The 16069-nt window shown below is 36.6% G+C and overlaps 1 protein-coding gene across 1 annotated transcript in view; it reads left to right on the forward strand.

Moving 5' to 3' along the window:
- ARID2 (AT-rich interaction domain 2) overlaps positions 1-16069 on the forward strand; it is a 188494-nt gene that overhangs the window by 138189 nt on the left and 34236 nt on the right. The window contains exon 16 of the mRNA XM_050746848.1: positions 2530-2678. Coding sequence (XP_050602805.1) covers positions 2530-2678 — 149 coding nt within the window. The remainder of the gene's footprint in view (positions 1-2529; positions 2679-16069) is intronic.

Below are 16069 nucleotides of genomic sequence, written 5' to 3' on the forward strand. Positions count from 1 at the left end.
CCGGGCGCGGTGGCTCAAGCCTGTAATCCCAGCACTTTGGGAGGCCGAGACGGGCGGATCACGAGGTCAGGAGATCGAGACCATCCTGGCTAACACGGTGAAACCCCGTCTCTATTAAGAAATACAAAAAACTAGCCGGGCGAGGTGGTGGGCGCCTGTAGTCCCAGCTACTTGGGAGGCCGAGGCCGGAGAATGGCGTAAACCCGGGAGGCGGAGCTTGCAGTGAGCTGAGATCCGGCCACTGCACTCCAGCCTGGGTGACAGAGCGAGACTCCATCTCAAAAAAAAAAAAAAAAAAAAAAAAGACTTTATGCCTGCAATTAGAATTATTATGTTTTCTTTTGAGAAGAAAACATATTGCCTATTATTGCCATTTATTGAGACTCTCAAGCTAGGCTTTTCTTTTATAGTTTCTCTAGTCTTCCCATCATCTCATAAGTTAGTTTTTATTACTTACACTTTACAAATGAGAAAACTGAGGATCAGAGAGGTTAAGTTGGTAGCCCAAGATCACATGGTTAGTTAAAAACGAGATTGAAAATATGAGTCCTGATCTGTCAAGCTGGAAGGTCCTCATCCTATTCGTCTGTACTGTCCTAAAATGTTTTTGGTGCATGCGTATGTTTTTTCATTATAAAATCGTAAGAGTGGGAACCTATTATAGAAATGTCAGTCTTGAAGTAGATTTTTCCCTCAGAGTTTAGAACTCCGAAGTTCTTACGACTTCCCATTTCTGACAACTTTGTCTTTCAACATGTTATTCTCTTTCTTCTTTCATTTGTATGTCATAGTAGCCTTGTATGTTTGTGATTTATCTGTTTTTTTCTAAAGAAAATTACTGTGGCTTTTAATCTGAGTTCTCAGCAGTTTTAGCTTACTGCTTTCCCACCTATTCCCAGTACAGTCATGTGCTACTTAAGGACATTTTTGTCAAGGATGGACCACATAATGCAACGATAGTCTCATAAGATTATAATATCTTATTTTCACTGTACCTTTTCTGTGATACACAAATACTTAACCATTGTGCTACAGTTGCCTATAGTATTTGGTACAATAACATGCTATACAGATTTTTAGCCTAGGAGCAATAGGGTATTGCATATAGCCTAGGTATGTAATAGGCTATATCATCTAGGTTTGTGGAAGTACACTGTGTAGCATTCACAGAACAATGAAATAGGTCACCTGACGGCCCACTTCTCAAACGTATTCGTGTCATTAAGTGATGCACGACTGCATTACTTTATAAATGAACAAGTATATTCAATGTTTTCCCAGAGTTTTAATTTACTGCCTTTAAGCAGTTCTTCAGAAATGATGTACCACCATTTCTATAAGAAATTTAACATTACTTTTTCCGTTTGTGGTATTTCAAGAAAATATATTGCCTAAATTTGATTTAAGGTACATTGTAATTATTAGTGTTTTTTCCAAGAGAAAGGGATGGGATCTAAAAGAAAAAAAAATACAGGATATATTTAAAAGACTTTATGCCTGCAATTAGAATTATTATTATTATGTTTTCTTTTGAGGCGAAGTCTCCATCTTTCACCCAGGCTGGAGTGAAGTGGAGCAATCTCAGCTCACTGCAACCTCTGCCTCTTGGGTTCAAGTGATTCTCTTGCTTCAGCCTCTCAAGTAGTTGGGATTACAGATGCCTGCCACTATGCCTAGCTAATTTTGGTTTTTAGTAGAGATGGGGTTTCGCCATGTTCCCCCCCGCCCCGCCCCGGGCCTCCCAAAGTGCTAGGATTACAGGCATGAACCATCGTGCCCAGCCTCGAATTCTTATGTAAATAACAAAAGATATAATTAGACTGGGGGCTGGGTGTGGCAGCTCATACCTGTAATGCCAGCGCTTTGGGAGGCCAAAAGGGGAGGATGACTTGAGGCCAGTAATTTGAGATTATAGTGAGCTATGATTATGCCTCTGTAACCCGCCTAGGCAACAGAACAAGACCAACCCTGTCTCTAAAAATAACAAAAAATACATAATTGAGCAACTTCAAAATCTAAAATTGTTAAGCAGCTTACTGCAAATTAGTTAATATCATATTTTATACATATGGTTACATCATTTTTTGCTATCTAAAATTTTCATTGCTTTTTACCATATTGTTTCACATTATATTCTTTAGAAAATCTAAAAGGAAACATACAAAAAAGTAGTAATTTACAGTTGATCTGTTCTTGTGAAGAATTCACATAAGTAAATCCAATGGGTACATTTATAGTATATTTATTTCTCATTTAAATCTACAATTGTATTGTTTCATCCTACAAATAGTGGTAATAACAATGTGGTATTGCTGTTGTGGTTTTATATTAAATAAAATAATCAAACTTTCTAAATATTTCTATAAATATAATTTTCTTAAAGATTTTTAAAGGTAATCATAAACAAAATTATAAAAAGTAAATTTTATGGTAGAAATGCATAACTTAATGTAATCAAATTTATAAAACTATAAAATATGAAATTTTTCAGTGTCATGTCACAAACTCTGCATTTGTTCTTTTTCACAGAACACTCCTATGCCACCTTCACCAGCTGTACAAGTGCAGGGCCAGCCTAACAGTTCTCAGCCTTCTCCATTCAGTGGATCCAGTCAGCCTGGAGATCCAATGAGAAAACCTGGACAGAACTTCATGTGTCTGTGGCAGTCTTGTAAAAAGTAAATGGCAATTTTATTTGATATATAAAAGTATTCTTTGTTTTGGAATGCTTTTATATTTAAGTTTCTGTCATCTATAGTTCATGAAAATTTTCCTTTAGAACCACCAACTTTTAGCAAAACTGTAAGAGTTACATAAATGTAACTCTTTAGTAGGTTTTTGTTTGTTTTTCTTTTCAACAAAAAAATTAAATGTAACTCTTACATTTATGATCCATTATATGGACCTAAACTAAGAAATTTATATGTAAGTAATGGAAAGAACTTCATTGCTTAATGGTACGTTGTAGAGAATGTGGTTCAGTATTTGTTTTCAGTAAAGAAAATCCATTAAGAATTTGATTATATATTTGGCTGTTAAAAAAAAAATTTTAAGTGGCTTGAACTTAGCGGCAGCTATAGTATTTCTATATAGTAGAAACTTAGAAGTAATAATGTGCTAGAAAGAGAATGATTTTTTGAATTTGAGTTTGGGGTGTATACCTATGAAAATTATTTTTAAAGCCATACCAGCTTACAGTTTAATTAAGATGAACTTCTGAAAAAACCTTTCTTAGACTTGAAGGAAAACTTGAAAAGAATGTTGGTTAAAATGAAAGTCTTAATTCTTTGATAGTACTCAGGTAAGACCCTTTGCCTTGAGTCATTTTTTTAGAGGTCTAGGACTAATATTTTTTGAGACAGTCTCGCTCTGTTGTCAGGCTAGAGTGCAGTGGTGCTGTCTCCGCTAACTGCAACCTCTGCCTCCTGGGTTCAAGCAATTCTTTTGCCTCAGCCTCTTGAGTAGCTGGGATTACAGGCATGTGCCATCATCCCTGGCTAATTTTTATCTTTTTTTCACCATGTTGGCCAGGCTGGTCTCGAACTCCTGACCTCCAGTGATCCCTCTGGCCTCGGCCTCCCAAAGTGCTGGCACTACAAGTATAAGCTACTAAGCCCTGCCAGCATTTGTCTCAATAGACATAATGCCGTTCATTTTTTAGATATCAAAGATTCCATTTCACTCTTCATAATTGATAGCAGAAATTACCATAGCTTTTACAATCTATATTTGCTATTCATATTTTTGTGATATAGATATTATACTTTATTGTAAACTTCATATACAGATTTTTTGTATGATTATGGCTGCCTGTGTAGCCTAGGGATTATTAATAGTATGCAAAGTATCTATAGGACAGCAATGATCAAACTTTAACTCTCAACCCAATAGTGGGACTGTGGATCATTTTAGTAGGTTTTTGTTTGTTTTCCTTTTCAACAAAAAAATTAAATATATCATAGTTCACCATGTTAGTGAGGGTAAATATTGTTTTCAGTTACATATATGTGACCTATATATGTGTACTTGATCATAGTATAAAATCTGTTTGTCAAAAAAATTCTTTAAAAATTTGTTCTTTAGGTTGTTTCTCATTATTTCCTTCATTCATTTAATTTGACCATCTCTTTCTTTTTAGTGTATGTTTGTAAGTTAATTTGAAACTTTCTTCACTGCATGCCAATTTTACTCTCCATTTGTCTTGAGATTTTTGTTTTTTTCATGATAAATAGTAGTTGATGGAATGGGTAGTGTGCTAAAGGTGTTCGTTAACTTTTCAAAAAGTTTACGAAGCTTGTGGCAGTGCTGCATGCCCCAGGTGTCCAGGAAGGCTGAGGCAGGAGGATCATTTTAACCTAGGAATTCGAGTCTAGCTTGGGCAACATAGTGAGACCTCATGTCTAAAAAGATAAAAAATAGAGAAGTTTAAGAATAACTGCTTTAGATGAAGTGTTTAGGTTACTTCAAGATAAGTTGCTGGAAGAGTTAATGAACCTAGATGTCTGACAGTTTCCCATCTTGCTGATAAATCAGCGTTACATAATTTGATGATTTACCTTTTTCTTGCTAGTCTTTTCTGAACAAGACAGATTAAACAGGGCTTCTTAGAGCATGCCATTTTTTTAAAGCCATAGCTTTTCACTACTGCATGGCTAATTAGTTTTAGTCTGCAAATATTTATTAAGCATCCTCTAGAAGGGTGCATGGGCCAGAAGATAAAAATACAAAAATCACTCCCAGTCCTAAGGGACACAGACCCAAAAAACAAATAAATTACAGTATAAATAAGTACTGTAAAAAAGATAGTTTCATAGTGCTGTTTGCAACATATTGGACAGTTTAACTTTGGGATGGTTGGAGAGTTTTACTACAAGCATTACATTTAGTTGAGTCTTAAAGAATGAGTAGGAATTTGTCATGCTAAAATAAACCTTTCAGAATGTTAAGAGCAAGCACAGGAGTATAAAAGGACCTTGTATGTCCAGGAAACTGTGAGAAGTTAGAATACTACAAGCATAAGGGCATGAAAAGAGAAATGGCTCTTATTCATATTTAGTTCCAATTCTGAGTAGAAACATATATATGACAGCCGTTGACCACTAAGTGGCTGTTCTAATTTCTTTAATATCATATCAAAAATACTAGTACAGAACTTTTATGCTGGGCATGGTGGTTTGAGCCTGTAATGCCAGCTGGAGAATCCCTTGAGCCCAGAACTTCAAGGCTACGGTGAGCTATGATTGCGTCAATGCACTCCATCCTGGGTTATAAAGTAAGATACTCTTTTTAAAAAACAAAAACAAAACAACTTTCTTTGTTTCCATCAGATTTAAAGCTAAAATTATTTTCTGCACGTATATATTATTGTAAAATGCTTTGTATTTAAAGTTGAAATAGCTATGTGCTCTCTTCCTTTTAAGGACTTAAAAGTGACTTTGAGTATACATTTAACTTGTTTTTAGTTCTGTATTAGCACCACACTTTACATAGTCTTTTTGTATCTATAATTCTCCTTTTTTTTTCTTTTTTGTTTTTGTTTTTTGAGACAGGGTCTCACTATGTCACCCAGGCTGCAATGCAGTGATGCTGTCTTGATCTTGGCTCATTGCAACCTCTGTCTTCTGAGCTCAAGCCATCCTCCCACCTCAGCCTCCCAAGTGACTGAGACTACAGGTGCATGTTGCCATACCAAGCTAATTTTTGCATTTTTTATAGAGACAGGGTTTTGCCTTGTTGCCAAGGCTGTTCTCGAACTCCTGAACTCAAGTGATCTGCCCACCTCAGCCTCCCAAAGTGCTGGGATTACAGGCATGAGCCATAATTCTCCTTTTAGATGTACAATATAGATTGTTTTCAGTAAGTCCCACTCCCTCTTATATCATCACATATTGATGCTTGGTTTTTTAATCTGTAAGCATTTATCTCTAAAAGTTAGGGACCTCACTCTTTAGATATAAATACTGTACCACCACCACCACCATACTCCTACAGAAAAAAATTAATTCCCTTTAATATTATGATTTCTTATATCCTGTCAGTGTTTACATTTCTCCGGTGGCCTTTTTAGAGTTTGAATTGGAATCTAAGGTTCAAACATTGCCTCTGGTTGATAAGTCTTAAATCTCTTTTAATCTGTGAGATTACCCCTCCATCCCTCTTAATTTTTTTTTTTCTTTGCAAGTTTTTGTTGGGGGAAAAAAAAACAGTTTAATTTGTCCTATAGAGCATTACAGTCTGGATTTTCCTGATATTGTTTAGCGTGTTACTCTGACCTTGTATTTTCTGTGCATTGATAGTTTGGACCAAATATCTGATCAAGTTCTGGTTTCACTATTTGAAGACCACTTCAGAAATGAAATTGTGTACTTCCATCAGGAAATATGTAATATCTTCTTGTCTCTTTTTGTGATGTAAACAGCCTTTAAGGATCATTGTTCAGAACATTATTTCATTAAGGTTTGTAAAATATAAACGACCCCCTTTTATTAGTCATTTGCCTTCTTTGAGGAATATTTCCTACAGGAAAGGCAAGATAGATGCTTGGATATTTCCCTTATTTACCTGTTTTCAAAATAATGAGTTGCTCACTATCGCTCTGCACAAAGTTACCATGAGGTTTGGTTTTTGTTTATTTTGTTTGTAGTATTACTATGAGCCAACAGGAATTTAAACGTATTTGAGGTATTTCAGTCAATTGAGGTTATTGTATCCTTCTTGGTATACAAATTGTGCTATTTTTGGTCAGTGAAAGTCTTTTCAAGTGGATTTCCCAAGTCCTTTGGTTGTGACCTTAATGTAAGTATTTGATAGTTTCCCTGCTCTCTGATAGGCAAGATAGTCTGTGTGTTTCTACTGATTCTTGGAATTTAGATTAAGTACAACAAGGTTTTTACTTTGTTTTATCATTTTCACACCTGTATCTTCTTTCTCCCACACCAAAAATCCCATTTCTCAATATTGTTAAGAATTTATTCTTTGTCCTATGTCATACTCCAAAAAAAAAAATGTCTGCTGTGGTGTAACTTGAAAAAGTTTTCTCATTTTTTCAGTTAATCATTTGTCTTTTTACTTTACCCTTTGTTTTGCGTTACTTTATTTTTGTCCTAGATGAAGGGTTTTTTTCTTTCAATTAATTTTTCTGTAAACAAATTTATTAGGTTTTTCATTATTGCTTCTGGATCTGGATTATAGTTAGGAAGGCTTTCTCTGTGCCCAAATTGTAGAAGAACCCCCATGTTTTTATTTAGAACTTACGTGATTTTTTTAGTTTCCATTTAAATCTTATATTTTGATATTTTTCCCTCTGTCAGTAATCTGGTCTTAAGGAAATTAGGGTAAGTCAGTGACTTTTTTGTTCAATTTGTCACTGTAACTTTCTTTTCTCATACTATAAGAGTAGTTTATTCTAAAAAAAGTAAGAGTCACAGTGGATGTTTTGGGCTTCAGCACTGTCCAGTGGGACAATCCAAATTAGTTTCATCAGGTGCTACTCAAGACTCTTAACAAAAGTGATTCCACAATATTTACATAATTGTTTTTCTCATCTTAAAATTATACTTCTAGCTTTTAAAAAATTTAAATTATAAAAATAGCATTATCGAAAGATAAGCATGGTTGTAATTTTGGTATATATCTTTACAAACCTTTTTCATATACAGCTGTACTATATTGTACATGAAAAGTATACATGTATACTTTGTTTCTTATTTTAAACTATATATGCTGATCTAGAGCTTGCTTCAATAATATATGTAATATTCATATAGAATATATATATACACTTTTTATGTCAATACATAGATTTACTCATTCTTTGTATTGAATACCAAGAATTCCCTTTTATTGCACTGTCTTTGTTATCTGCATTGGTAAATAGAATTGCTCGTCCTTTTTTTGACAGGATTGCTCTTGAATTATGAGGACACATTTCTTTCCATGAATAAGATGCAATGATCCTGCACTATAGTCTGTTAACTATATCTCATATTAAGGGTATTTGGGATTTTAGTTATTTGCTATTACATATGAACAGAACTGTGGTGAATAATTTTGTTTCTATAGCACATTTTCTACAAGTATTTCAGTAGACTAAAATACGAAACTGGGAATTGCTGAGTCAGGAGATTTACATGTTTTTATTTTTATAGAAATTGACAAATTACCATCCAAAAATGTTAATTTGTAATTCAAATAATAGAATATGAGCTTGTTTCCCGCTACCTAACTACTCAAATCTGAAGGGAAATTTCATCTTTGCTGATCTGATAGCCTCAAAAAGACTGTCAATTTTTATTCTTTTGTTATTTAAAATTTTTAAATAGACTTTATTTTGAGAGCAATTTTAGGTTTACAACAAAATTGAGTGGCAAATACAGAGTATTCGTATATAGCACCTGCCCCACAAATATTAAATCTTTATAGGAATGGTACATTTGTTACAACTGGTTAACCTGTGTTGACACATCATTATCACCCAAAGTCCATAGTTTAAGATTTGCTCTTGACATTGTACATTCTGGGGGTTTTGTTTTGTTGGGTTGTTTTGTGAAATTTGTTGTTGTTGTTGTTGTTTGGAGATGGAGTCTTGCTCCATCACCCAGGCTGGAGTGCAGTGGGGTTATCTCGGCTCACTGCAACCTCTGTCTCCCAAGTTCAAGCGATTCTCTCGCCTCATCCTCCCAAGTAGCTGGGACTACAGGTGCGTGCCACCATGCCCAGCTATTTTTTGTATTTTTAGTGGAGACGTCATTTCACCATGTTGGCCAGGCTGATCTTGAACTCCTAACCTCGTAGTCTACCCACCTTGGCCTCCCAAAGTGTTGGGATTACAGGCATGAGCCACTGCACCCAGCCTGTTGTTGTTTGTTTTTGAGACAAAGTCTTGTTCTGTCATCCAGGCTAGAGTTTAGTGGGATGATCACAGCTCGCTGTAACTGGGACTTCCTGGGCTCAAGTGATCCCTCCCGCCTCAGCCTCCTGAGTAGCTAGGACTACAGGTGTGACCACCACACCCACCAAATTTTAACTTTTTTGCCTAGCTAATTTTAAAATTTTCTGGGTGCAGTGACTCACGCCTGTAATCCCAACACTTTGGGAGACCGAGATGGGCGGATCATGAGGTCAGGAGATTGAGACCATCCTGGCTAACACAGTGAAACCCCGTCTCTACTAAAAATACAAAAAAGTTAGCTGGGCATGGTGGTGGGCACCTGTGGTCCCAGCTTCTCGGGAGGCTGACGCAGGAGAATGGCATGAACTCAGGAGGCAGAGCTTGCAGTGAGCCCTGATCACACCACTGCACTCCAGCCTGGGTGACAAAGCAAGACTCCATCTCAAAAACAAAAACAAAAAAAATTCTGTACAGACAGGGTCTTATATGTTGCCTAAGCTGGTTTTGAATTCCTGGTCTTAAACAATCCTCCCACCTTGACTTCACAAAGGGTTGGGATTATAGGCATGAACCACTGCACCTGACTACTACTCTATGGGTTTCGACAAATATTAATATAATAACATGTGTCCACCATTACAGTATACAGAATAGTTTTATTGCCCTAAAAATCTTTTGTCTTCTGCTTCTTCATCTTACCATTCCCCAGCTCCTGTTTTAATTTTTATTTCAGGTATTGAGTTAAATTTTTTTTTTTTTTTTTTTTTTTTTTTGAGACAGAGTCTCGCTCTGTCACCCAGGCTGGAGTGCAGTGGCTGGATCTCAGCTCACTACAAGCTCTGCCTCCCAGGTTTACACCATTCTCCTGCCTCAGCCTCCCAAATAGCTGAGACTACAGGCGCCCGCCACCTCGCCCGGCTAGTTTTTTGTATTTTTAGTAGAGACAGGGTTTCACCGTGTTAGCCAGGCTGGTCTCGATCTCCTGACCTCGTGATCCGCCCGTCTCGGCCTCCCAAAGTGCTGGGATTACAGGCTTGAGCCACCGTACCTGGCCTGAGTTAAATATTTTTAAATATGATTTTCTTCTGTGAATTATCTACTCGTGTCATTTGCTTATTCTTTATTGCCCTTCCTAAAAATTTGCAATACTTCTCTCTGCATTAAGGATGTCAACTCTTGGCCAGGCGTGGTGGCTCACACCTGTAATCCCAACACTTTGGGAAGCCAAGGGAGGCGGATCACTTGAGGTCAGGAGTTCAAGACCAGCCTGGTCAACATGGCAAAACCCTGTCTGTCTCTACTAAAAATACAAAAATTAGCTGAGCGTGGTGGCGGGTGCCTGTAATCCCAGCTACTTGGGTGTCTGAGGCATGGGAATCGCCTGAACCTGGGAGGCAGAGGTTGCAGTAAGCCGAGATTATGCCACTGCACTCCAGCCTGGGTGACAAAGTGAGACTCTGTCTCAAAGGAAAAAAAAGGATGTCATCTGTTTATTATGTGTCTACCCCACGTCTCGAGACTTTAGCCATATTTTGCTACGTAGAATTTAAATCTTAATGGTTTTCATGTCGTGCTTAGAAAGACCTTTTCAACTTTTATATCATAAAATACACATTTTTTGCTTTGTAATACATTAATATTTTTACTTTTTGATTCATTTGTAATTTAGCTTGATGTATAGAGTGAGGTATGAGTCTAGCTTAATTATTTTCCAAATGGCTAACTTATTGGCAAGTTCATCTTTCCCTCAGACATTTGTCATATACTAAATTCCTATATATGCTGTGCCTGTTTCTGGATCACTTGTTATCCCCTTGATCTCTGTCCTTATTACACCATCACTTTAAATATATTTTAACTTTGGATATGGCAGGTTGCCCCTGCTGATTCTTTACAGTTTTTTTGTGATTTATTTGAGCAACTACCTTATACTAGGCACTATGCCAAGTTTTGAAATTAGAGTGATGTATAAATCAGATTTATTTTTCGAAATTGCTAAGAAAGTCATGTTGGGATATGGATTGCAATTGGTTTTTTTTTTTTTTAAGATGGAGTCTCGCGGTGTCACCCAGACTGGAGTGCAGTGGCACGATCTTGGCTCACTGTAACCTTCACCTCCCGGTTTCAAGCGATTCTCCTGCCTCAGCCTGAGTAGCTGGGATTACAGGCACGCACCACCATGCCCAGCTAATTTTTGTATTTTTAGTAGAGACGGGGTTTCACCATATTGGCCAGGCTGGTCTGGAACTCCTGAGCTCGTGATCCGCCTGCCTTGGCCTCCCAAAGCGCTGGGATTACAGGCGTGAGCCACTGCGCCTAGCCGCAACTGCTTTTAATGAACAGAGTTTTTTGTTTATTTTTTGATAGTGGACACTTTTTTTTAGTCTTCCCTTACTGGAAAAGGTATCAGCCCATGTCATTACTATTTTTTTTTTCCAATAGAGTTTCTAGACTTTTCTTCACATCAATTTTGTACTTTATTAAGTTTATTGCTAAGTGGTAGTCTTATATTTAGTTGTTATAAATGATCTCAACTTCCATTATATTTTTCAACTGATAGGTATTTTCTATATACTTCATATTTTGTCTTACCTAATTATAATGTCTAGGCCAGGTGCGGTGGCTCACGCCTATAATTTCAGCACTTTGGAAGGCCGGGGTAGATGGATCACTTGAGGTCAGGAGTTTGAGAACAGCCTGGCCAATGTGGTGAAACCCATCTCTACTAAAAATGCGAACATTAGCCAGGCATGGTGGCGGGTGACTGTAATCCCAGCTAATCGGGAGGCTGACGCAGAATTGCTTAAACCGGAGAGGTGGAGGTTGCAGTGAGCCGAGATGATGCCATTGCATTCTAGCCTGTGTGACAGAGCAAGGCATCACCTCAAAAACAAAACAAAACAAAATAAAACAAACAAAATATATATATGTCTAATGTTTTCAACACAGTTGCACAATAGTGATAATATTCATCCATATCTTTTTTAAAGCTAATAAACCGTTTTTTTTTTTTTTTTTTTTTTTTTTTTGGTTTTTTTTTGAGACGGAGTCTCGTTCTGTCGCGCAGGCTGGAGTGCAGTGGTGCGGTCTCGGCTCATTGCAAGCTCTGCCTCCTGGGTTCACACCATTCTCCTGCCTCAGCCTCCTGAGTAGCTGGGACTACAAGCGCCCACCTCCACGCCCGGCTAATTTTTTTTTTGTATACTTAGTAGAGAACGGGGCTTCACCGTGTTAGCCAGGGTGGTCTTGATCTGACCTCATGATCCGCTCGCCTCGGCCTCCGAGGCGATTACAGACGTAAGCCACCGTGCCCGGCCTAAACTGCATTTTTTAAGAGCAGTTTTAGGTTTATGGAAAAATCGAGCAGATAAAAGAGCTCCCATATTTCCGTCCTACCTGCACACAGTTTCCACTATTATTGGCACCTTGCATTAGTGTGGTACACACATTATAATTGATGAGCCAATATTGATACACTATTATTAACTAAAGTTCATAGTTTACATTCAGATTCATTCTTTCTGTAGTTCCATGGGTTTTGACAAATGCATAATGTCATGTCTCCAGCATTACAGTAACATACAGAGTACCTTCACTACACTAAAAATTCATTATGCTTTACCTATTTACTCCTCCTCACCCCCTCCCTCACCCCCAATTCCTGGCAGCCGCTGATTTTTTTACTGTCTCTGTAGTTTTGACTTTTCTGGAATGTAATATAGTTAGAATTATTCAGCAGTATGCTTTTTAATCTGCTTTCTTTCACTTAGTAATATGCACATAAGTTTTCTCCATGTCTTCTTCTTGTTGGATAGCTCATTTCTTTTTATTTCTGCATAATATTTTATTATACAGATGTACCATAGTTTGCTTATCCATTCATCTATTGAACAATGTCATAGTTGCTTCCAATTATTGGCAGTTTTGAACTAAAGTGTTATAAACATTTATGTGTAACTTTGTGTGGATGTAATTTTTCAACTCATTTGAGCAAAGACCTAGGATTATAATTGCTGGATCATATGATAAAGACTATGTTAAACACTGTAAGAAACTGTGAATCTGTCGTCCAAAGTATCTGTACTATTTTGTATTCCTACCAGCAGTGAATGAGAATCTTGTTGCTTCATATCTTTGCCAACATTTAGTGTTGTCAGTGTTTTAGATATGAGCCGTTTTGATAGGGGTGTGTGTGTTGGTATATCTGTTGTGTTAATTTCTAGTTCCCTAATAACATATGATGTTGAGCATCTTTTTGTTTATTTACCATACGTATATCTTCTTTGGTGGGTTGTCTATTCAGATATTTAACCCATTTTTAATTTGTTTTTTTGCTGAGAGCTTTTAGCATGAGTAGATAATGGATTATATCAAATGCTTTTCTGCATCTAGTGCTATGATCATATGATTTTTATTTTTTAGCTTGTGAATGTGATGGGTTACTTCAATTTTTTACTTCAACCAGCCTTGTGTGCCTGTAATAAATTTTATTTTGTCATGGTATATATTTCTTTTTTATGCATTGTTTGATACGATTTGCTAATATTTTTCCTGAGGATGTTCTCCTCTATATTCATGCAAGATTCTGGGATGTAGTTTTCTTGTCATGTCTTTGTCTGATTTTGGTAATAGGGTAATGCCATCCTCATAGAATGAGTTAGAAAGTGTTCCTTTTGCTTCTGTTGTCTGGTAGGGATTGTAGAGAATTGGTATCATTCCTTCCTTTAATTATTTGTTGTGAATTCAGCAGAGAAACCATGTGGTCCTGGTACTTTCTGTTTTGAAGGTTATTAATTATTGATTCAATTTCTTTAATAGTTACAATGTTATTCAGATTATCTGTTGCTCCTTGAGTGAGTTTTGGCAGATTGTGTCTTTCAGGGAGTTGGTCGATTTCATCTGAGTTACCAAATGTGTGAGCATAGAGATATTTCTGTTTCTTTATTATCATCCTTTTAATGTCCATGGGATTGGTAGTGATGGTCCCTTTTTCATTTCTGATATTAATGATATGTATCTTCTGTTACCTTTTCTTGGTTAGGTTAGCTACAGGTTTATGTATTTTACTGAAATTTTTCCCCCCAAGAACCAGCTTTTGGATTTGTTAAATTTTTTTCTTTCTGTTGGTTTCCTGTTTTCAGTTTCATTACTTTCTGCTCCTTTATTTATTTTTTTTCTTCTGCCTGGTTTGGGTTTAATGTGCTCTGCTTTGTCTAGTTTCCTAAGGTAGAAGCTTACATTATTATTTTAGATCTTTCTTCTTTTTTAGTATATACATTCAATGCTAAAGCCTTCCCTCTAAGTACTACTTTTACTATATCCAGAAATTATGGTTACGTTGTATTTTCATTTTCCTTTAGTTCGAAATATTGTAAAAATGTGTTACTTAGACTCCAAATGTTTTTTATATTTTCTGACTTTTTGTTATTGATTTCTCTATTAATCTGTTCTCATGCTGCTGTAAGGACATACCTGAGACTGGGTAACTTATAAAGGTTTAATTGACTCACAGTTTTGCATGGCTGGGAAGGCCTTAGGAAAGCAACAATCATGACAGAAAAGGAAGCAAACACATCCTTCACATGGCAGCAGGAGAGAGAAGTGCCAAGCAAAGGGGGGGAAAGTCCCTTATGAAATCATCAGATCTCGTGAAGACTGACTCACTATCAGGAGAACAGCAGCACGGGCGTAACCGCATGGGTGGGGACACAGCCAAACCTTGTCGATTTCTATTTAATTCCATTGTGGTTTCAGAGTATACATATGATTTCTATTCTTTTAAATTTGCTAAGGTGTGTTTTATGTCCCAGATTGTGGTCTATCTTGGTGGATGTTCCATGTGAGCTTGAGAAGAATATATTGTTGGATGAAGTATTCAGTAAATATCAATTAGATCCAGTTGATTGATGGTGCTGTTCAATTCAACTATATCCTTACTGATTTTCTGCCTATTGGATCTGTCAATTACTGATAGAGGTATGTTGAAGTCTTCAACTGTAATAGTGGGTTTGGTTCTTTCTCTTTGCAGTTCTGTCAGTGTTTGCCTCACATGTTTTGATGCTTTATGTTCAGTACATATATCTTAAGGATTGCCATATCTTCTTGGAGAAGATTGTTAGGTTTTCTTTATCACTATGTAATGCCCCTCTTGATCCACGATAATTTTTCTTGCTCTGAAGTCTGCTTTGTCTGAAATAATTATTGCCACTCCAGCTTTCTTTTAATTAGTGTTAATATAGTTTATCTTTCTCCATCCCTTTACTTTTAATCTGTGTCTTTATTTTTAACAATACATAGTTGGGTCTTATTTTATTATCCTTTCTGTCTTTTACTTCGTGTATTTAGATCATTCTCATTTAATGTGATTATCACTATAGTTGCATTGATAGCTATCATATTTGTAAATGCACTTGTTCTTTTTCTGCTGTACCATTTTTCTGCCTTCTCTGATGTTAGCTGAACACTTTTTATGTTGCCATTTTCTCCCCTTTCTTCAGATATCAATCATATTTCTTTAAATTTTTCATTTGTGGTTATTTTAGAGTTTGCAGTATACATTTATAGTTAATCTAAGATGACTTTCAAATAATAGTACAGGCATACCTCAGATATATTGCATGTTTGGTTCCAGATCACCACAAGAAGGCAAATATCACAATAAAGCAAGTCACATAAATGTTTTTGTTTCTTAGTGCATTTAAAAGTTACGTTTACACTATACTGGAGTTAATTAAGTGTGCAATAACATTTCGTCTAAAAAAACAGGGTACATACCTTAATTAAAAATACTTTACTGCTAAAAATGCTAATGATCATTTGAACCTTTAGCAAGTCATCATCTGTTTGCTGGTGAAAGGTCTTGCCTTGATGTTGATGGCTGCTGACTGATCGTGATAGTGGTTGCTAAAGATTGGGGTAGTCATGTCAATTTCTTAAAGTAATGAAGTTTGCCACATTACTGGACTCTTCCTTTCACAGAAGATTTCTCTGTAGCATGAGATGCTGCTTGATACAGTTTTACCCATAGTAGAACTTCTTTCAAAATTGGAGTCAAGCAGCAGTGCATTCCTGTACTCCCAGCTATTTCGGACATTGAGCAAGGAGGATTGCTTGAGTCCAAGAGTTCTGGGCTGTAGTGCACTACACTGATTGGTTGTCTGCACTAAGTTCGGCATCAGT

Source organism: Macaca thibetana, chromosome 11 (assembly GCF_024542745.1).
Source record: "Macaca thibetana thibetana isolate TM-01 chromosome 11, ASM2454274v1, whole genome shotgun sequence".
NCBI lineage: Eukaryota > Metazoa > Chordata > Mammalia > Primates > Cercopithecidae > Macaca > Macaca thibetana.